At 46.7% G+C, this 21,653-nt stretch overlaps 1 protein-coding gene across 2 annotated transcripts in view; it reads left to right on the forward strand.

Annotated features, from left to right (window-relative positions):
* Positions 1 to 21,653, forward strand: part of LOC119963724 — a 181,302-nt gene that overhangs the window by 11,298 nt on the left and 148,351 nt on the right. For both annotated transcript variants that reach the window (XR_005460140.1, XM_038793033.1), the window contains exons 3-5: positions 9,764 to 9,875; positions 16,688 to 16,762; positions 19,350 to 19,438. Coding sequence is in view for 1 of the 2 variants with exons in the window: in XM_038793033.1 (XP_038648961.1) it covers positions 9,764 to 9,875; positions 16,688 to 16,762; positions 19,350 to 19,438 (276 nt within the window). In the remaining variant the exon portion in view is untranslated. The remainder of the gene's footprint in view (positions 1 to 9,763; positions 9,876 to 16,687; positions 16,763 to 19,349; positions 19,439 to 21,653) is intronic.

The following is a 21,653-nucleotide window of genomic DNA, read 5'->3' on the forward strand; positions in this document are numbered from 1 at the left end:
ATGCCCCCGGAGGGCAGAGAGGTGGAGGTAGTGGTGGCAATGGATGCCGAAAAGGCTTTTGACCGGGTGGAGTGGGACTATTTATGGGAGGTGCTGGGACGGTTTGGGTTTGGAGAGGGCTTTGTGGACTGGGTTAAACTGCTATATCAGGCCCTGGAGGCTAGCGTAAGGACGAACAGGACGACATCGGAGTATTTTAGTCTACACCGCGGGACAAGACAGGGATGCCCCCTCTCTCCACTGCTGTTTGCGTTGGCCATAGAACCGCTGGCAATTGCTCTGAGAGCAGCAAGGGGATGGAAGGGAATGGTCGGGGGGGGGGGGGGATAGAACACAAGGTCTCGCTCTACACGGACGACCTGCTTGTATGTGTCAGATCCAGCGGCAGGAATGGACAGGTTTATGAAAATCCTAGGGGAGTTTGGCCGGTTTTCGGGCTACAGGTTGAACATGGCAAAAAGCGAGATGTTTGTGTGCAGGCGAGGGGTCAGGAGAATAGGCTGAGGGAGCTATCATTTAGGCTAGGTTGGAGAAAGTTTTAGGTATCTAGGGATACAAGTGGCGCGTGACTGGGGTAAGATGCATAGGTTGAACTTGTCCAGGCTGGTGGAGCAAATGAGGAGCGGGTTTCGGAGGTGGGATGCGCTCCTGCTGTCACTAGCGGGGAGAGTACAGACGGTGAAGATGACGATCCTCCCGAGATTCCTGTTTATTTTTCAGTGTCTCCCTATTTTCATTCCGCGGTCCTTCTTTAAAAGAATCAATAAAATCATCCTGGGATTTGTTTGGGCGAGGAAGTCCCCGTGGGTAAAGAGGGGGATGCTGGAACGGAGCCGTAGCGAGGGGGGGCTGGCGTTGCCGAACCTCAGCAACTACTACTGGGCGGCTAACATAGCCATGATAAGGAAATGGATGGTGGGTACGGGGTCGGTTTGGGAGCGGGTGGAGGGTGCTTCGTGCAGGGGCACCAGCTTGGCAGCCCTGGTCACGGCTCCCCTGCCGCTCCCGCCGGCCAGGTACTCCACCAGCCCTGTAGAGGTGGCGTCTTTGCGGATTTGTGGCCAATGGAGGAGGCATGCGGGGGAAGTGGGAGCGTCGGTCTGGTCCCCAATATGTGACAACCACCGATTTGTCCCGGGGAAGATGGATGGCGGGTTTCGAGTGTGCCGGAGGGCAGGGGTGGGAAGGATGGGCGACTTGTTCTTGGAAGGGAGCTTCGCGAACATGAGGGCGCTGGAGGAGAAGTTCGGGCTGGCGAGGGGGAATGACTTTGGGTACTTGCAGGTGCGGGATTTCGTACGTTGACAGGTCGCGTCCTTTCCACGCCTTCCACCAAGGGGGATCCAGGACAGGGTAATTTCCAGGGGTGAGGTAGGAGAGGGGAGAGTCTCAGATATTTATAAGGAGCTTATGGGAGCGGAGGACACAGGGACCGAGGAACTGAAACTTAAGTGGGAGGAGGAGCTTGGTGGGGAGTTGGAGGGAGGCGTATGGGCAGACGCCCCGAGGAGGGTAAATGGAACTGCAACATGTGCCAGGCTCGGTCTGATTCAGTTTAAGGTAGTTCACCTGGCCCACATGACGGTGGCCCTGATGAGCAAATTCTTTGGGCTGGAGGACAAGTGTGCTAGATGTGGGGGAGGACCAGCGAACCATGTCCACATGTTCTGGGCGTGTCCAAAACTTGGGATACTGGCAGGGATTTGCGGATGTCATATCCCTGGTACTGAAAACAAGGGTGGCGATGAGTCCAGAGGTGGCGATTTTTGGGGTGTCGGAAGACCCGGGAGTACAGGAGGGGATAGAGGCCGACGTTGTGGTCTTTGCTTCCCTGATAGCCCGGCGACGAATACTGTTGGCCTGGAGAGACTCAAAGCCCCCAAAGACTGAAGTATGGCTGTCGGACATGTAAGCTTTCTCGGCTTGGGAAAAATCAAGTTCGCCTTCCGAGGATCACTATCGGGGTTCACCCGCAGGTGGCAACCATTCATCGACTTCTTCACAGGGAACTAATCGTCAGCAGCGGGGGGTGGGGGGGAGGTAGAATAGTGAATAGTGTAGAGTAGGGGGGAAGAATAGGCGGGTCTATCTGCGAGAGTGGTACTGTTACTAGTGGGCCTAGGTAGGGTGCTCTTTCAGAGGGGCAGTGCAGACTCAATGGGCCAAATAGCCTCCCACTGTACTGTCGGAATTCTATGATTCTAAAACACATGTCGACCCAATCTAGAATATGGTGACCAATGCTGAGCACCACACTTTAGGAAGGGATCCCGGGGATGACAGATACTAGTTATGTGGAGAAATGTTAGAAACTGGTATTGTTCTCCTTAGAGAAGAGAACGTTAAGTGGAGATTTGATAGTTGTGTTTAAAAATTTGGGGTTTTGATACAAAATAACGGGTGGACACAGATCAAAGGTAATTGGCAAAAGAACCAGAGTTAATATGAAGACAGCTCAACATCTGTCAGAGGGAAAATGTTAGAAGCTATTATTTTTTGAAAAATGTATTTTATTCCAAACATTTGTAAAAAAAAGCAACATAGACAAAAACACACTCCACAAATTCACAGTCCACAGTTTGTATAATTACACCCCCCTTTTTACCCACTACCATCCCCCTCCCCTTTCCTCCACCCTTCCTTCCCCCTCCCCTCAACAAACAGTTCCTCAAACATTGTCATGAACAGCCCCCACCATGCCTCGAAGCCCTCAGCTGACCCCCTCAACTCAAATCTAATCTTTTCCAACCGGAGAAAATCGTACAAGTCTCAACCCCCGGTGGGGTAACCAACCTCCAATTCAGCAAGATCTTTCACCAGACAGTTGGAGAGGTGAAGGCCACAGCATTGGCCCCCTTCCGCTCCAGCAACTCTGGCATTTCCGATACCCCAAAGATTGCCACCATTGGGTCCGACCTGACCGCCACAAACTAGATAACATCCTAAACACCACTTCTCAGTGCGCATGTTTTGCTGGCCCCTGCCCACACTTCTCACATTCATTGACCACCCATTGGAAGAAAATTTTCAGAGTTAATGTTGAATATGTAGATATATAAAACTCATCATCAATGGCATAAGATCTGATGACAACAAAGCAAGGAGAGAGTGGGTTCTATGTAAAACTTCATGCTGAGTTTGTGTGGTACATAGTGCGTATAATGTTCAATTACCAATAGTCTTGCCTTCATCATTATTTTTAAGCCCAGATCATGAACAACCCTATCTAAGACCCACAATGATGATTATTTCAAGGAGACTGTCAGACAATCTTCACCATATGGATGGCACTGTTGGTAGTAGTCAAGGACACAACTTTTACACCTCATTATCTTTCCAGTTTACTTTGCGCACATCTGCAATATTCTCAATTTTCTATCCACAGATTTACTGAAAATCTGAAGCATTTTTCAGGAAGTTTAACAGTTTTTTCCCTTTCTCGCTGAACAGCAATGGCACCAAGAGAGCAAGCGAGTCTGTCCAATTTCACCATACTGCATGATTATCTTAACATTCACTAACCAATGACCAACACAAAATGCAAGGGATATGATTCTATCATTATATAGCTAGTCAATGTCTGCCAAACCAATCACACAATCAAAGGTAATTTCTTAAGAAGAAGGTACAATACTTTCATGCGAAGACAAGTATCTTTGTCAGGCTTACCTGGAGACAAGGGAGATTGGAAAGCAATCTAAGTTTTCTTCGTCAGATTTTCATAATGATTCTATTACAGTATCCATAGATACAAAAAGATCTCAATTAAAACCAGGCCAATGAAGCTGTAAAGAGCATCACAGATCATATAGTTAGCACTATATAGTTAGCATCTTCAAGCAGCACTTCAGATTTCTCAAAGAAAATCAGGGATTCCTTTCAGTATGCCTCTGCTAGGATCTTAAAAGAGTAACCTGCTATTTGCTCTGCAACTTTGTTTTACTTGGAGGACAATTAAATGAGCCCGTGATCTAGACCAGAGCAGGATACAGACATTAACCAAGGGGACGTAACTACAGAAACATCAGTATTGGACATGTAGCCACCAAGAGGCCATACTGTGTAAATGGACATTCATAATGTAAGCAGGTTGTTTTAGTTGGACTTGCTTTATGAAATTTCTTCAAGAATTCACTATGGCGACAAATTCAAAGATAAGCTACAGTTTATTTCATGCTGCAATACACATGGTGTGAGGTATATAAATGCTTCGGATGGGGTAACAGAAAAAGAGGATAAGATTATGAGGAAACACTTGGCATAGAAAATGTTTCAGTGGCTTTACCTCGTCAGCTTTCTTCAGCTTTGACATCTTCTGCTTTTGGTGTGCAGGCGTCATTCACACTGACTACTGTTTCAGCCTTGTTGCACCAGTTGCTTCTCTGCTCCTAAGCATGAAAAAGCCCATCTTCTCCTTGCTCCCTGCTGCTTGAGTGCACCCATCACTAAACCTGCTGACATGTAGTCAAGAAGCCTTCAATGGTACAGATAATTTCCAGGTCAAAACCATTTCCCTTGTGTTGCATGTGAACATGTGAGAATAGTTTCTGGAGTACTTTAACATGAGCCTGAACTTTTGACCTTGTGCAGACAGCGATAAGGCACCTGCTGTGTGGGTGGGAGATGATACTGAGGAAACTAAATATGCTAATCCTGAATTATGAAGGTAAATGGCCATGTGGCTGCTGTTTTACATAACACTGCAATGAATTTACTGTGAAAATCCCCTAGTCGCCACATTCCGGCGCCTGTTTGGGTACACTGATTTCACCATAGTTGTCATAAATGGACTTTAAAATCTAAAAGTTGAGCCGCTTTCGTAAAGCTTCTTGCATATGTGCGCAACCAATAGGATTAAAAACACCTCTGTTTACAGCAATCTGTATATTGGTTTGTCATTTCGTCAGTTGAAGTGCAAATTATTGTTAAGAGTTATAGTCCAGAAAGTAACGTGACGAGGGATACAACTGAAACCAATCTTTACGCACTTTCAAAAGCATTTATTTATATAGTTACAGATTCTAAACAAGCACCTCCTAACCCAACAACCATACTTTAAGTCAGTGTCCACAATTAATTCCCACTACCTGCATACAATCTACACAATGTATTATTGGAACTTACCAAGACCCCTTTGACAGCACCTTCAAACCTTGTGAACTTTATCACCTTGAATGACAAGTAGACGTATAGGAACATTACCACGGCTAAGTCACACACCATCCTGACTTGGAACTATATCACTTTTCTTTCATTATCACGGGGTCAAAATATTACAACTCCCTCCCTAAGAGCACTGTGGGTGTACATTCATGGACTTCAGCAATTCAAGTAGGCGGCTCAACACCACCTTCTAAAGGCCAATTATGGAAGGCCATTAAAACTGCAGGCCAAGCCTGTGACACTCACATCCTGTAAAAGAATACAAAAAAATATCAATGATTGCTTGCTATGCAGCCATTCATTTCTCTGAAGTACTGATGTTTGCTGGCACCATCAATATTACAAGCCGCGCAGATATATTTTAGTCAGACTGCTAAATACTTCACATGAACTGCTGACCAGGTAATGTGTAAATATCCAAGCTGCTGAACAAAATAAAAATGATTATATGTACTTCAAATATTAACCCTTTAATAATTAGGAAGCTCAGGGAGACTGAGAGCATCATGGGATTGCATGTTTAGAGAGGTGGTCACACTGCAGCTGAAGAGACCTAGATCCTAGATCATAGCATTTAAGGTGCAGGAGGAGGCCATTTGACTCATCTGTTCTGCACCGGCCCTTGGAAAGAACACCCTCTTAAGCCCAGGTTTCCACCCTATCCTCGTAATCCCACCTAAGCTTTTGGACACTAAGGGGCAATTTAGCATGGCTAATCCACCAAACCTGCACATAGAATCATAGAATTTACAGTGCAGAAGGAGGCCATTCGGCCCATCGAGTCTGCACCAGCCTTTGGAAAGAGCACCCTACTTAAGCCCACGCCTCCACCCTATCCCCATAACCCAGTAACCCCACTTAACCTTTTTGGACACAAAGGGCAATTTATCATGGCCAATCCACCTAACCTGCACATCTTTGGACTGTGGGAGGAAACCGGAGCACCCGGAGAAAACCCACGCAGACACAGGGAGAAAGTGCAGACTCCGCACAGACAGTGACCTGAAGCCAGAATTGAACCCGGGTCCCTGACGCTGTGAGGCAACAGTGCGAACCACTGTGCCACCGTGCTGCTCCGAGGAAGCAAGGGAATGGGTGACCACCATGCAGTCGAAGAGAAACAGGCTGGTAATTCAGGAGTCTCCTGTGGGTCTGCTCACAAATCGGTATTTCACTTTTGAGGCTGATGAGGCCGGTTCCTCCAGCGAGTGCAGAGAGAGCCAAGCTTCTGGCACCACAAGCAGCCCATCTGTACAGGGGAGGGGGAAGAGAGGAAGAGCAATAGTAATAGGGGATTCTATAGTCCGGGGAACAAATAAATGCTATTGTGGCCATCAACAAGACTCCAGGATGGTGTGTTACCTCCCTGGTGCCAGGGTCTAGATGTCACTGAACGGCTGCAGGGCATCCTGAAAGGGGAGGGTGATAAGGCAGAAGTCATGGTGCATGTTGGTACCAATGACATAGGTAAAAGAGGGATGAGGTCTTGGACCAAGAATTCAGGAAGCTAGACATTAGACTAAAAAGCAGAACCTAGATTCCTGGATCAGCTGACTGTTTCTGGATTCAGAGGGTGATGACAGAAGGCTGCTTTAGTGACTGGAAACTAGTGTCCAGTGGGGTACCAGAGGGATCTGTGCTCAGTCCCCTATTATTTGTCATTGAAGTGAGCGACGTAGATGACTATGTGGAGGGTAGGATCAGTAAATTTGTGGATGACACAAAGATTGGCCGGGTGGATAACAGTGAGGTTGAATGTTTTGTGTTGCAGGAAGATATAGAGGGAATGGTTAAGTGGGCAGATAAGTGGCTGATGGAATATAACTCTGAAAAGTGTGAGGTGATACACTTTGAAATGAAAAATTTGACAAAGCAGTATTTGTTGAATGGCATGGTACTGGGAAGTCCCGAAGAACAAAGGGACCTTGGAACTTTTGTCTGTAGACCACTAAAGGTGGAAGGGCAGGTTAATAGAATGGTGAAAAAGGCATATGGGACACTGGCCGTTATCAGTCGAGGCATAGATTACAAACGTAGGGAGGTCATATTGGAGTTGTATGGAAATTTGGTGAGGTCACAGATGGAGTACTGTGTGCATTTCAGTTTGCCACATTGCAGGAAGGATGTGATTGTACTGGAGGGACTGGAGAGGAGATTCACCAGGATGATTCCTGGGATGGAACATATAAGTTATGAAGAGAGATTGGATAGGCTTGAATTGTTTTCACTGTAGCAGCGAAGACTGAAGGGGTGACCTGATCAAGGTATACAAGATTGTGAGGGGCATGGACAGGGTGGATAGGGAGCAGCTATTCCCCTTAGTTGAAGGGTCAGTTATGAGGGGACACATGTTCAAGGTCAGGGAAAGAGGTTTAAGAGCGATTTAAAGGAAAAGTTTTTACCCAGAGTGTGGGGACGTTCTGGAATGCACTGCCTGGGAGGGTGGTAGAGGCCGGTTGCCTCACATCCTTTAAAAAGTACCTGGATGAGCATTTGGCACGTCTTAACATTCACGGCTATGGACCAAGTGCTGGCAAATGGGATTGGGTAGACAGGTCAGGGCCTTTCATGCATCGGTGCAGACTCAATGGGTCGAAGGACCTCTTTTGCACTGTGTGATTCTGTGATTCTTATTCTGTGATTCTAAAATTCCTGTTTCCTTCTGTTGACCCTTTGAGAGGAAAGTTGAAACAACAGTGTCAGCAGAAATTATGGGATTTTTAGTGAGTTGGGATACCATTGGAATATGCAGTGGGCTTTAACACTTTAACGGCACCCTGCTTCTTAGTTTCCCAGCCAATCACAGAGCATGGGCCGAATTTCAGACTAAATCTGTCAAAAGAAGGATTTCCAATCACTCCAACCTGGAGATTGTGCATCACGAGGCCCAAGACTTCAGGAGGCCGGGGAAGTGATTAGTACGATACTTCCAGGTACCAAGCCCCAAACTCTGCCTTTCCCAATATTATCCCGTGCAGTGTTCCTGAAAACACAACATCTTACAGGTGGGCAGCACGGTAGCCTTGTGGATAGCACAACTGCTTCACAGCTCCAGGGTCCCAGGTTCGATTCCGGCTTGGGTCACTGTCTGTGCGGAGTCTGCACATCCTCCCCGTGTGTGCGTGGGTTTCCTCCCACAGTCCAAAGATGTGCAGATTAGGTGGATTGGCCATGATAAATTGCCCTTAGTGTCCAAAATTGCCCTTCGTGTTGGGTGGGGTTACTGGGTTATGGGGATTGGGTGGAGGTGTTGACCTTGGGTAGGGTGCTCTTTCCAAGAGCTGGTGCAGACTCGATGGGCCGAATGGCCTCCTTCTGCACTGTAAAGTCTCTGAAAGTTCCACTTATTCCTCTCTCTCCAACGGGTCAGCCAAAACTCACCCTCACCCTTGTGCTCTATCACGTGCATGCCTCACAGGTACTGTTGACAATTGTTTTTGGGGAGGGTGGGGTGAGGTAACCCTTCAGTGACAACCAGTAAAAATGCATGGTCACCTAGTTCACTGGGAAGTAGGTCTTATTTCAGGCGGCTGAAGATGTCAACAACAATTTGCCTTGACAGCTTGAAACTCCTAAGGCCTGGTGCTCAAACATGTCAAGAAAGCTGATCCTCTCCCTGTCGACCATATAATGGTGGGTGGGTCTCACCCCTTGGGATTTGTAGCTCTGAGTCCATCGTCAGAGACCTGTAGAATAGCATAGGACTGGGGAGAAGCCGATTGATTTTGGTGCTGCTGCTGGTGTTACTGTTCTTCTTGTTGCTTACCAGAGGCACAAGATGGACGTACATAAATTGTTCCCATGTCTCAGTGAAGGCTGGATCAGGGAAGTGCCGGTCAAGGTGTTTGGAAATCACCTGTTAAGCAGTGCAGACGTAAATTCAGAAGACGTGCTGTGAACAGTAATCTCTCACCTTGGCATGGCAGGAGCTATTCAGTTTCAATGATCAAAGGCTTCCCAACCTTCCGGTTTCCCTGAAGAGGCTTTTCCTGCTGTAGGTCTGCCTGGTTGGGCGTGGCGATTTGCTGACAAGCTTAGGAATACGTGCACAGGGGCTGTTAAACCCAGAAAGGTTAGTTAAAAAAGCAGTAAATGACCTCATTACTCACTCAACAGTTCTATTGGTAGGGTGGTATCCCCGCTCACCTGCAAAACTGCCCCCACGAAACCCAGAAGTGTGTGTGATAATCCTGACCTAATATCACGTCTAAGAGATTTAATTCTCCACACACAATCAAACTCACCTTCCCTTGGTAGTTAAGATTCTGCTGATTGTGTTTGCTTTGAATTTATGCCCAGTGGCACTATAATAAACATTCAGTATGCCTCTTTTGTGTGGACCATAAATTGGAATCAATTTGAATTGTTTTTTGGAACATGCAAGGGGATGGAATTTGAACTTGTCCCATCCACTCTGCACATTGGCTTTGTAGCTCCAAGGTTGGAATAAAAAAATAAACAGTGATATTGAAGTAATAAAGTTATTCAATTGACTTAATAACCATAACCTGCTACAACACGACTTAAAACTAAACTTTTGTGAAAATTTCTAAACACTCTGCCTATGTTCATTCTGCTGAATTATTGTTTTGTTTTTCAGGTACATTCAGAAAGCCAAGGTCATACGTTGGGTGGCATATCACCTGACAAGACAGTTAGATCTCGGCAAGGAATTGCTGTTCAACATTCACAACTTTACAAAGAACAAAAGCGTTAGTGGCACCATTTATATAACCTGCTTTTCAATACAATGTTTAAGTACAAATTATAGAAATACAGGCCACCACTCCCCAAGTAGAATTTGCACTCTCTCTGCTCAGTGGAAATCAAGAGGCAAAATCCATTTTAAATGCTGCTGTGTTCTAGGATGCCAACTCTGTCTGGACATTCATGAATAAATATATATCTAATGAGGCAGTCGGTGCATCGGAATTGTTGATCAATGAGTGGAGCGCCATATCCCATTCTTATGAGGGTGTCTTTCAGCATCTGTAGATGTCTGTCGCGCTCCTCCTCGTTTGAAATAGCCACAAAGGTTCTCGTTTGAAATAGCCACACAGGGTCCCGTTGCCATTAGACCTTCAGAGCAACCTATATCCTTTCATCCCACGTACACCCCGCGTTGGAAATCTCTACTACCTCCCGAAGATACACAAAGCCAACACACCTGGTCATCCCATCATATTAGGCAATAATACCTGATGTGAGAATCTCTCTGGCTACGTCAAGGGCATCTTGAATCCCATGTACAAGGACCCCCCCCCAAATCTGTCACAGCACTATGGACTTCTTACTGAAACTCAGTGCCCATGGACTAGTTGATAAGGAATACTCCTCGTCACAATGGACGTCTCGACTCACTAGACCAGCATCCCCTATGATGACAGCATTGCTGCAACAGCCTCAGTACTCAACACAGACAACTGCTAATCTCCAGATGCAATCCTACAACTCGTCCGCTTCATCCTGGACCATAATGTCTTCACCTTCGACAACCAGTTCTTCATCCGGACACAGGGAACAGCCATGGGGACCAAGTTTGCACCTCAATATGCCAACATCTTCATGCACAAGTTCGAGCAAGACTGTTCGCAGCATGGGACCTTTAACTGACACTATACACTAGATACATCTACAATATTTTCTTCCTTTGGACCCACGGCAAATAATCACTGAAACAACTACATGATGACATCAACAAGTTCCATCCATCATGAGACTAATCATGGACTACTCTCCAGAATCGGTTGCATTCTTGGACACATGTATCTCCTTAGCACTTCACTCTACCACAGGCACATGGATAACCTCATGATGCTCCACTTCTCCAGCTTCCACCTTAAACATGTTAAACAAGCCATTTCCCATGGACAATTCTTCCATATACACAGGATCTGCTCGGACAAGGAGGAACATAACAGGCACCTCCAGACACTGAAAGATGCCCTTGTAAGAAGGGGTATGGCGCTCGACTCATCGATCATCAGTTCCGATGTGCCACAGTAAAAAAAAGCACCGTCTTCCTCATAAGCTGAACATGGGACACGACTAACAGAGTACTCTTTGTCGTCCAGTACTTCCCCGGGGAGGAGAAACTACAACATTTTCTTCGGAGTCTTCAACATGTCATCGATGACGATGAACATCTCACCAAGGCCATCCCCACACCTCCACTACTTGCCTTCAAACAACCGCCTAACCTCAAACAGACCATTGTTCTCAGCAAACTACCTAGACTTCAGGAGAACAGTAATCACGACACCACACAACCCTGCCACTGCAACCTCTGCAAGACGTGCCAGATTATCGAATGGATACTACAATCACATGTGAGAACACCACCCACCAGATACACGGTACATACCCATGCAACTCGACCAACGTTGTCTACCTCATACGCTGCAGGAAAGGGTGTCCCGAGGCATCGTACGTCGGTGAGACAATGTAGGCGCTACGACAACGAATGAACGGACAGCACACAACAATCACCGGGCAGAAGCATTCCCTTCCAGTCGGAGAACACTTCAGCAGTCAAAGACATTCAGCCTCCGATCTTCGGGTAAACATTCTCCAAGGCGGCTTTCAAGTCACACGACAATGCAGAATCGCTGAGCAGAAACTGGTAGCCAAGTTTTGCATGCATGAGGACAGCCTCAATCGGGATCTGGGTTCATGCCTGGGTTTGCAGACTCCTACTAACTGTCTTGGCTCAAGACAATTCACACATCCATTACCTGTGATTATCATTCACCCTACTCACAGTCTGTTCCTACAAAGATTTGTTTACCTGTAAAGACTCATATTCCAACCATTCTTCACATTCCAATCTGTAATTATCTTGCAATTGTGTTTTTCCTATATATGCTGTGATTGTGAATCTGCCTCCACTTCACCTGGTGAAGGAACAGTGTTCCGAAAGTTTGTGATTTCAAGTAAACCTGTCGGACTTAAACCTGGTGTCGTGAGACTTCTTACTGTACCCCAGTCCAGTGCCGGCATCTCCACATCATGTCCTACAAGGAATATTAGGGCTGATGCAGCTACCGGCAACCCACAACCCCATCACACCTTTCGCTTCATTAAATCTTAAGGACACCCTCCCATTGGAAACATGTGTCCAACAGGCTGATGTGATATGCCTGGTGTGTGGGCGAAGAGAGTTACCATGCTTTCCACATTCATTTGCTCGTTTGCTTCTCATTTTCAGTCAAAATTGCTGGCTAACAAGATTGTGAAAAAGGCAGCCAAATGTGAAGTCTCTTCCCAGCAGTAGACAGCCTCGCCATTGGCAAGTACCTGTATCTCTTTGTGGCAACACACAGACACCGGGTCCCTCGCAGCCCCAGGATAAAGCTTCAGAGGAATTTGGAGGTGATTTGGCCTCCAGACATGCAGTGTGCAGTCCCAGTGGCATATGGACAAGCCTTTACACTCGTGAGCCAAACTCCCAGCTATGGTCAAATAGCTCCACTGCCTTTCGGATACTGCAGGAGAGCTGATGGCTAAGGAAGTAAGCCCTGACAAAAATAAATCTGGAGTTGAGCCCGAGAGCAAACTAATGTCTAAAAGTATCATCTTCTGCAACCAAGCTGGTGCCAAACTTTATGCCTTATATTCCTTTGGACTCAATCAGGGAGGTGTAGAGGTGACTCGGATATTTCTGCAGTCCAGGTTCTCCTTAATTTTTGCTCAGACTTGTGTCTGAGAATGCTCCAGTTTCACTGTACAGCATTATCATAACACAGGAGACAACAGTTACTAATTATAAACTCAACTCAATTGATGTAAAGAACAGTTGCTATAGGTTTCTAATGGTGGGAGGAAGCATTGTGTCCTACTGGTCAGCCCTCTCCCACCTTAAATTTGAGAGCCCCCCCCCCCCCCCCCCCCCCCCGGCTAGTAAGGTGCTGGCCTGTCACCGTCCATCTGCTTCAGTGGGTGCTTGGAACTTAGAGTCTCTGCTCATCAAATGACTGAATCCACCGGTAACCAGACCAAACAAATAATAAGAAAGAGATGCCAACTCTTCGATTGGCAAGCTGGAACATCAGGACCAGTTGTACTGAATTGACAGGTGACTTGCAGGTGTCTGATAACATGTGGAAGACAGCTGTGATCAACATGAAAATTGACAGGGTGAACACTGACATAATATCCCTACAAGAGGCCCGGATAGCCAAGAATAAATTACTGAAAGAAAAACATTATACATTCATCGTTTGCTTTGCTCTGAGGAACTCGCTGCTCGTGATGATACAAACCATCCATCTCACAAATGCTTCAGATTGTGTTCTCTCCATACATCGTCAACTCAAACCAGTTAATCTCATGCATATCTATGCTCCTGTGATCAACTACAGAGGTGAAAGATTAATATTATCAGGATCTCACCAAGGCATTTGACCATGTGAGCAGAAGTGGTCTATTTAAGCTGCTGGAGAAAATTGGATGCCAATCAAAGTGGTCCAATGTGATCTACTCTTTCCATGACAACATGGTGGGCAAGTTCAGCTATGATGAGGTAATAACTGAAACTTTTGAGATCCACAGCGGGGTCCAACAGGGTTGTGTTTTGGTACCAACACTCTTTGGCACATTTTTCTCTTTGCTGCTGTCACGTGCCTTTGTGTCATCTACAGAGAGTGTTGATTTACTTACCACAGCTGATGGAAATCTTTTCAATCTAAGATCCAAGACAATGGTGCATTACGTCCTTGATGCACTATCAATTACGACGAGACGAGAGTAGAGAGCAATTTAGGCTTTATTACGCAGACATGTGGAGCCTCCCGCACTTGCTGCCGAAATGGCTGCAGCACGGAGAGCCCACACATTTATACTCCGCCTACTGGGCGGAGCCAGCAGGCAGGGATCTACCCCCGTACCTGTAGTACAGGGGCCTTACCGTAATACCCTTGTATGCAGTATATAATACAACAGTGGTGACTACCACAGTCCTCATCAGAGATTTGCTTTAAGCTGACAATTTCCGATATTAATGGTCCCTGTCCTTAGATAAGAATGGACTGAAATAAAAGTCACATACTGCAGATGCTGGAGATGTGAAATAAAAACATGAAGTGCTGGAAAAACTCAGCAGATCTGACAACATCTATGGAGAGCAAAATAGAGTTAACATCTTAGTCAAATATGGCTCTTCAGAATGTAAAATTAATTTCTTGAGGATAATTTTATTTAAAAAACTCAAAATAATCAGGTTATAGGCCACAAGACCATAAGATGCAGGGACAGAAGGAGGACTATTAGCCCATTGAGTCTGTTCTGCCATTCAATGAGATCATGACTGATCTGATGTGATTTTTAAAACATGTATTTTTTTATTTTTCCAATTAAAGGGCAATTTTGCATGGCCAATCCACCTACCCTGCACATCTTTGGGTTGTGGGGTGAGACCCACACAGACATAGGGAGAATGTGCAAATTCCACATGGACAATGACCAGGTGCCAGGATGGAACCTGAGGCCTGAGTGCCGTGAGGCAGCAGTGCTATCCACCACGCCACTGTGCCGCCCTCTGATCTGATGTGATAATCCTCAAATCCACTTTCCCGCCTTATCCCCAAAATCCTTGATTCCCTTACTGATCAAAATTTTGTCTGTCTCAGTCTTCAAGATACTTAACAATCCACCCTCTACAGCTCTCTGTGGTAAAGAATTCTACAGGTTCACTACTGTCTGAGAGAAAGAATTCCTCCTAATCTCTGTTTTAAATGGGGGACCCCTTACTCTGAGATTATTCCCTCTGGTCCTAGACTCTCCCACTAGGGGAAACAACCTCTCATCATCTACCCTGTCATACCCCCTGAGAATCCTATACGTCTCAATAAGGTCATCCCTCATTCTTCTAAACTCCAATGACTACTGGCCCAACCTACTCAACCTCTCCTCATATGAAAATCCATCAATACCCGGGATTAACCTGGTGAGCATTCTCTGTGAGCCTCCAAAGTCTGCATGTCTTTCCATAGATAAGGGGACCAAACCTGTTCACAGTATTGCAGTTGTGGTCTAACTGGTACTTTGTATAGTTTTAGCAATACTTCCCTATTTTTATACTCCATTCCCTTTCAAATAAAGGCCAATTTTCCATTTGCCTTCCCAATTACCTGCTGAACTTGCATTCTAACCTTTTGTGATTTATGCAAGAGGACCCCCAAATCCCTCTGTGCTGCAGCTTTCTGCAGTCTTTCTGCAGTCTTTTTCCAGTTAAATAACATTCAGCTCCTTTATTCTTCCTACCAAAGTGCATAACTTCACACTTTCCTATATTATATTCATCTGTCAAGTTTTTGCTCACACACCTAACCTGCTTATATCCCTCTGTTGACTTTTTGTATTATCCTCACCACTTGCCTTCCCACCTATTTTTGTGTTGTCTACAAACTTGGCAATGGTACATCCACTTCCCTTGTCTGAGTAATTAATATATATTGTAAATAATTGTGGCCCCATCACTGACCCCTGTTGCACTCCACTAGTTACAGGTTGCCATCCTGAAAATGTCCTTCTTATCCCAAATCTCTGTCTTCTATCAGTTTGGAAATCCTCTATCCATGCTAATATGCTACCCCCAACACCTTGAGCTTTTATCTTATTAAGTAGCTTTTTGCCCAGTACCTTTTCGAATGCCAGGAAAAGAAAATCCGATCAGATGGTAAAAATATTCACCTTTAAGATGTTTAGAACTGCAAGTGAGTTTGCACGTGTGCCAAAATAAAATCATGGGATGAATAAACCAGGGCCCTTCTTTAGGCCCTTGTTTCCCATGATACTTCATAGGGTTCAGAGCTAATGTTGATGACCTCCGGAAACTCCCTCCCAACTGTATACCAATGTATCACCGCCTCTGCCAAGTTTGTCCTATCAGTGGGACAAGTGATAGTGATGGTGGTTTATGGACATTATTGGTAAGCTATGGTTCTGTGAGAATAACTATGTCAGGCTTTTGCATGACTAGTGTGTGAGACCGCTCTCCCAATTTTGACACAAGCCCCCAGATTTAAATCAGGAGGAATTTGCAGAGTTGACCGAGCTGAGTTTGTCGTCATTTCCGATGAATGAATAGTTTGATGCTGGTAGTCCATCCTGTTTCATTCCTTTCAGACTTTGTAGCAGTTTGATGCAACTGAGTGGCTTGCCCTAGCAAGAGGGCATTTAAGAGTCTGGAGTAAACAGGAGAAGGAAGATTTCCTTCCCTAAAGGGGCATTAGTGAATCAGACAGATTTTTACAACAATTTCATGGTCACCTTTAATTCTAAATTTATTCATTGAATTGAATTGAATTTCTACCAGCGGCTGCGGCGGGATTGGAACGTATGTCGCCAGAGCATTAGCCTGGGGCTCTAGATTATTAGTCCAGTGACATTACCATTATGCCACTGCCACACCTTCGTGAAAGTGGCCTCATTTCATGTAGTTGTGTCCTCTGCTGCAGTTTACAAATGTACCTTAAGCTTTTTGAGTTTCAGCTGATGTACCTCTTCATCTTTCACTTTATTGCAGGAGAGAGATTCTGCAAAGCTGAACTGCCTGCTTTCTGTTCCTTCTCATCTACGAAGCATACAGGAAATCGCAACGGTAATAGCACAACATCACACCAACAGAGTTCTTGAGCGGGATTCTCCCGTACCCGGCGGGGCGGGGGTATCCCGGCGGGATGGAGTGGCGTGAACCGTTCCGGAGTCGGGCCACCCCAAAGGTGCGAAATCCTCCGCACCTTCAGGGGCTAGGCCGGTGCCGGAGTGGTTTGCGCCCCGCCGGCCGGCGTGGAAGGCCTTTGGCGCTGGCTGGGCCGAAGGGACTCCGCCGGCCGGCACAGGTCCGAAAATGCGTGGGAGCATCAGCGGTTGCTGACGTCATCCCCGCACATGCGCGGGGGGGGGGTGTTCACCTTCGCGTCGGCCATCACGGAGGCCTACACGGCCGGCGCGTAGGAAAAAAGTGCCCCCAAGGCACAGGCCCGGCCGTGGACCGGTGAGCCCCGGTCGCAGGCCAGGCCACCGTGGGACCAGATCGCCCCGCCTGCGCTGCCAGGTCCCGTCGGTAAGGGACCTAGTCCAATTTACGCCGGCGGGACCTGCATAGAGCGAGCGGGACTTCGGCCCATCGCAGGACGGAGAATCACCGGGGCACCGCAGCGAGCGTCCGCCGACCGGCATGGCGCGATTACTGCCCCCGCCAAATCTCCACCGCCAGAGAATTCGGCAGCCGGCGGGGGCGGCATTCACGCTGCCCCCCGGCGATTCTCCGACCCGGAGGGGGGGCGGAGAATCCCGCCCCTTATAGCTAATGAACTATAAACTATTGAGGTTCACATTTCCAACACTACAATTGAGATTAATGTGAAAGATTTGCAATTCTTAGCAAGTTCTTTAAGTCTTAGTGTAAACTTAATATTCAGAGGATACAAATGTCTAATAAGTGACTGACGTTGAGTGATGTGGCAGAGTTAATTTTCAAGTAAAGCACGGAGATCCAACTATAACAAAGCACGATATAACTCAATTTACCCAGTATGCCTGAGTTGGAGGCGTTTTCTGGATTTTTCTCAGTATGGATTCAAAAACTAAGTTACTGAGAAATACACTGAAACCTTGTGTCTGGGTTTGCAGTATCAATGTATTTAGAAGTCTTCTATTAGTTTATCACGGGCTTGATCCTCCACAGCCCTGCACCAAAATTGCATTTGGCGCGTGGGCAGAGAATCGAAGTTCCTGACTGAATCGGACCCGGTGAATCGCTCGTCCGCGAATTACGCCGTGCGGCAAGGGTACCAATGCCAGAGGTCCTCCCAGCGATACCCCCCTCCCGACCTGCCGAGTTCCCGATGGCATGGAACTAATGTGGTATGGTCGGTCGGGACTCTCGCGCGGTGGCTGCGGACTCAGTCTGCGAGCGCCCTGGTGGAGGGCGGGGAGATCGAGCACCGAAGGGGCCTTATGGGCGGCCGGGGCAGGAATCGGGCCCAGTGGTTCCTCACGTCTGCTGCTAATCTCAACCTCTGCATTGGTGAGCATTCTGTCCTCGGCCACATCAGTCACTTCCAGGGCCCATTCCTCGAAGGTAGTGAGGAAGGTAGTAGTATGGCACCCCACTGCCAGTCTGGGCCCTCTCCTGGCGATTCTGGGAGAGCTTCCCTGCAGAGACACAGAGAGGGCATCATTACACACTCGAGTGGTTCACAGTGGTGGGAGGGGGGATGTGAAGGGAGGGTTGGGGGCTGCATGGAGGTGGATGTTCATGTGAGGACGGAAAGGTCTCGGGGTGTGGGTGGGGGCTGTTGCTGTCAACTCACTTATGCTACCCAGTGTAGGTCATTGACCATCTTAGGTCACTGGAGGCCTGTCCTCCTGGTCACACTCCTGATCGTACAACCACTGCCACCTCATTCCAGGTGGCACTGGCTGCCCGGTGGCTCAGCCTCCGGGACCTTCAGGGGAATAGGGCATCCCTCCTAGCCTCCACCGTGTTGAGGAGTATCCCCAGGTCTGCATGGCTGAATCTTGGGGCCGGTCCTCCGGGCGCCATGGTTGCATGTTGAGTGGGGCTGGCTGTGCAAGTGATGTTTAAGTGCTGCTCTACCTTGTTAATGGGGGGGGGGGCTGGTGAGTGCGGTCCTGGTGAATCGGCTGGCGAGCCTCCATTTGCGGCGAGAAGCCTGTGGGGCCTCGTTAAGTGGACCAATTAAAATTGAATAGCGTTTCCACCCTCACTGGGTTGAGCGCCGGGAAGCTCGCGGCAGTTCCCACTCGCTACCACACTTAGAAATCTTTCCGGAGAATCGCATCCTTAGTCTCCAGAATGGAAATTTCATCCTGAATGGGAACCTTAATGCCACATAATTAGGTTATGAAGTTTTTGGGCTGCCCATACCTTTGGTCGCCCCATACCTTTGCGATTCTGCAGTAAAATCAGAAGTATATTCACAGTGTATTCATATTTCTAATTCAAACGTTTTTACTGAAAATCAACTCTGGCTAAAGGTCACCCATCAATCAACTTCACTGAGAAAATAATAAGGAATTGAAATGGAAAGGAAATGAACATTGTCATATATAGTATCAGGAGCATATATCATGGTGTTAATGAGGTGATACAGTGTAAATAGAACATTGCTCAATGTATTCAAAATATTACTTATTTTTTTATATCATTTGTATTGAAGGTACAATCACTTCTACGTAAGAATCAAGCATTTCGATGCCTGCCCCACATTGTGCAATTGGAGGTTTGCCGAGTTGCCGTCTATCAACAGTAAGTGACGAGTTTGCAGAGACACAGCATAACTTTTCAAATAATGAGAGGGATCTACTGACCACATTGCGCCCGAAAAACAGCGTGGTGCAACACGACTGCTAGATGCTGGGAGATCCCAGTTCCGGGATCTGCTTGGCTCACCACACCTCACAACATCTAATGCAATCTCGCAAGACGTCGCGATGCGAATCCCGCCCATTGATGGGCAGGATCACTTTCTGGCAAATCTGCATATTAGAGCGAGACAGCTATTCTCACTCTGATATGCGTTTCTGTGATCTAACCAAAGCATTGGAATATAACCCCTTTGCCTTAGAGACCTTGGCCGAGAGCTGGTCTCCACAAACAGACCAGACGGAACGGCACTCATGCAGGTCTCCCAGTGGATCGGGGGCCCCCAGGTGCATATCCCCTGGACAGGGTGGTGCCCTGGCACTGCTGGTGCCACCCTGGCAGTGCCACCTGGGTGCCAGCCTGACACTGCCAAGATGTCCAGATCGCACTGCCAAGGTGTCAAGCTGGCATTTTTTGTGCGGTGAGGATCGGGCTGGGGGTTGCCTTGTGGGGGACTTAAGGACCCCTTATAGTAAGTTGGGGCTGTGGGGGGTGGGGTGGTTCGGCCACGTCGGGGGCTCTAGAAAATGGTGTCACTGGTGAGCGGAGCTCCTCAGTGCACGAAACGGGGCTAAGTGCTGCCTTGGCAACAAATTCCTCGCTGAGGCCCCTGACCTACCTGGATGTGCGTTACATAGCAGGCTGTTTTTCAGCACCCCAAGTACCACAGAACACCCGGCTAATCACTCACACTACGGGACTCTGTACCCATTCGGATAGATCGCTCCCAATGTATCTGTCAACTTTTGTGATGTACAGTGTGGAGTTTGCACATTCTCCCCGTGTCTGCGTGGGTTTCGCCCCCACAACCCAAAAATGTGCAGAGTAGGTGGATTGGCCACACTAAATTGCCCCTTAATAGAAAAAATAATTGGGTAATCTAAATTTATTTAAAAAAAAAAAAAAAAAACTTTTGTGATGTATTTTCTCATTAGTCATCAATTATTTTGCGAGAGCAAAGTTTAAATCTGGGCATATATGAGCCAAGAATGAAGTGTGACCAGTTTGAATTCACCAATGAGGCCGTCAACAAACTTAAGGAGTGGAGAATTTCCTCCTAATTAGCTACATATTTTGTCAAAAAACCTGCAGCAATGATCTGAGAATGGCAGTTGTCTCCTCTGATGGCTGAGGGATTTGATCCATCAGCTCATCCGTAATGACTAGGGGAGTTCCATGTTTGAGCTAAATTAGCTAATGTCATTCAGCGTTTCAGTAGTGTGTTCCAATTGGCTTGGGAAGGCAAAATATGGCCAGGCTCCCACTCCAGATTACCATCCAATGAGCTCAGCTAGAAACTTGGTGCAGATTGGATTGGTATTAGCTGTGTTTCCCCCCTGCAAAAAATTGTCAATATTCACTCTCATAGTGTGGTGATATGATTTGCATAGCTGTCTGCCATTGGTGCAAAACACTGGCTTACCATTGGCCCTGGTCGGTCATGTGCCTCTCGCCCGATTGGTTGAGACCAGTCATGTGACAGCTCTGCGATTGGTCGAGAGGCTGAGTTAACCACGCCTCCTTACCGAGGTATAAATAGTCGGAACGCCCGGCGATCGTCCATTTTATTGTAGTCAACCGCAGGGCTAAGTTCTAGCTTATTAAAGCCTAACTTTTGTATAGCAACTCGTCTCTCGTGCAATTGATGGCTCATCACATGGCTCTCATGAATATTGATCATTTGAGGGAAACACCAGGTGATTGTGATCTATGGAGTGATTTCAAGTGTATAATCTAACCAGCTTTCAGATTTTAGTCATAGGCTGCCCTTAATGTTCCATTATGCATAACTGTACACCTTTTGCCACATACTGTATATGATATTGATTATGTGATCAAATCAATATTATCATGAAATAGAAATGGTATACACACACAAAACCTTTTTTTTCAGCTGGGATGATATAAGAATATAAGAAAGAAAAACTCCAAGGGGAGGGCCAGTCATCTGTAGTTAACTAAAAATGTTATAAACAGTATTAAACTTGAAGACAAAGCGTACATTTGTGCAAAGAACATCAAAAACATCAAAGAATGACAAAGAGATTAATAAGGAGAGAAAAACTAGAGTACGAGGGAAAGCTATCTAGTAATATAA

Source organism: Scyliorhinus canicula, chromosome 3 (assembly GCF_902713615.1).
Source record: "Scyliorhinus canicula chromosome 3, sScyCan1.1, whole genome shotgun sequence".
Taxonomy (NCBI): Eukaryota; Metazoa; Chordata; class Chondrichthyes; order Carcharhiniformes; family Scyliorhinidae; genus Scyliorhinus; species Scyliorhinus canicula.